At 45.5% G+C, this 902-nt stretch overlaps 1 protein-coding gene across 1 annotated transcript in view; it reads left to right on the forward strand.

Moving 5' to 3' along the window:
- Positions 1-902, forward strand: part of LOC119300232 (DNA (cytosine-5)-methyltransferase 1A-like) — a 9758-nt gene that overhangs the window by 3162 nt on the left and 5694 nt on the right. Inside the window, exon 5 of the mRNA XM_037577257.1 lies at positions 3-849. Coding sequence (XP_037433154.1) covers positions 3-849 — 847 coding nt within the window. The remainder of the gene's footprint in view (positions 1-2; positions 850-902) is intronic.

Genomic DNA, 902 nt, shown 5'->3' on the forward strand with positions numbered 1-902 from the left:
GGGGGTGAGAATGATGAGCAAAAGGTATTTGAGGAGGAACAGGAAGAAAATGAAGAAGATGATGCTGAAGGAGAGGTTGAAGTTGGCGAGGAACATGTTTCGAGGACCTTGCCACCAACAAGGTCTAGAGTGACATCATTAGATGTTTGTGAAGAAATAAAATGGGAAGGTCAAATGGTTGGAAAAACACCTGCTGGAGAAGCTCTGTACAGAAGTGTTAGAGTTGGAGATCTAAGTATTCCTGTTGGTGGGGCAGTCACATTGGAAGGTGATTCAGGAGAAGCCATTATGTGTTCTGTTGAGTATATGTATGAGACACATGATGGCACACAAATGATTCATGGAAGAGTTCTGCAAAATGGTTCGGACACTGTCCTCGGCAACGCCGCAAACGAAAGAGAGGTGTTCTTTACCAATGACTGTTTACAGTTCAAAGTAGGTGACATGAGAGAATCAGTTACTGTCAACTTCCAGCTAATTCCCTGGGGTCACAAGTGCAGAAAAGACCAGTTGGAAGCTATTAGGGCGGAGAAGGCCAATGCAGAGGATAGGAAGAAGAAAGGTTTGCCGGTGGAGTATATCTGCAAAAGCCTATACTGTCCTGAGAAAGGTGCCTTTTTCTCCCTCCCTTATGAGAAAATGGGTAATGGAACTGGCACTTGTAGTTCCTGTGAGGAGCGAGTAGCGGTTGGTGATGAATTCAAAATACTGTCAGAGACCAGCTTTGTCCTCAAGAATGTCACATACAATGTTCATGACTTCCTGTATATCAGGCCCGAGTTTTTCCCTCAAGTCGAGGGCCGTGGGACCTACCGGGCTGGAAGAAATGTGCGCCTGAAGCCCTATGTGGTATGTCGTTTGCAGAGTGTCAATGGTGCTTCAAGGTCTCATAAAGCTAATCT

The sequence above is a fragment of the Triticum dicoccoides genome, chromosome 5A (genome assembly GCF_002162155.2).
Source record: "Triticum dicoccoides isolate Atlit2015 ecotype Zavitan chromosome 5A, WEW_v2.0, whole genome shotgun sequence".
Classification (NCBI taxonomy): Eukaryota; Viridiplantae; Streptophyta; class Magnoliopsida; order Poales; family Poaceae; genus Triticum; species Triticum dicoccoides.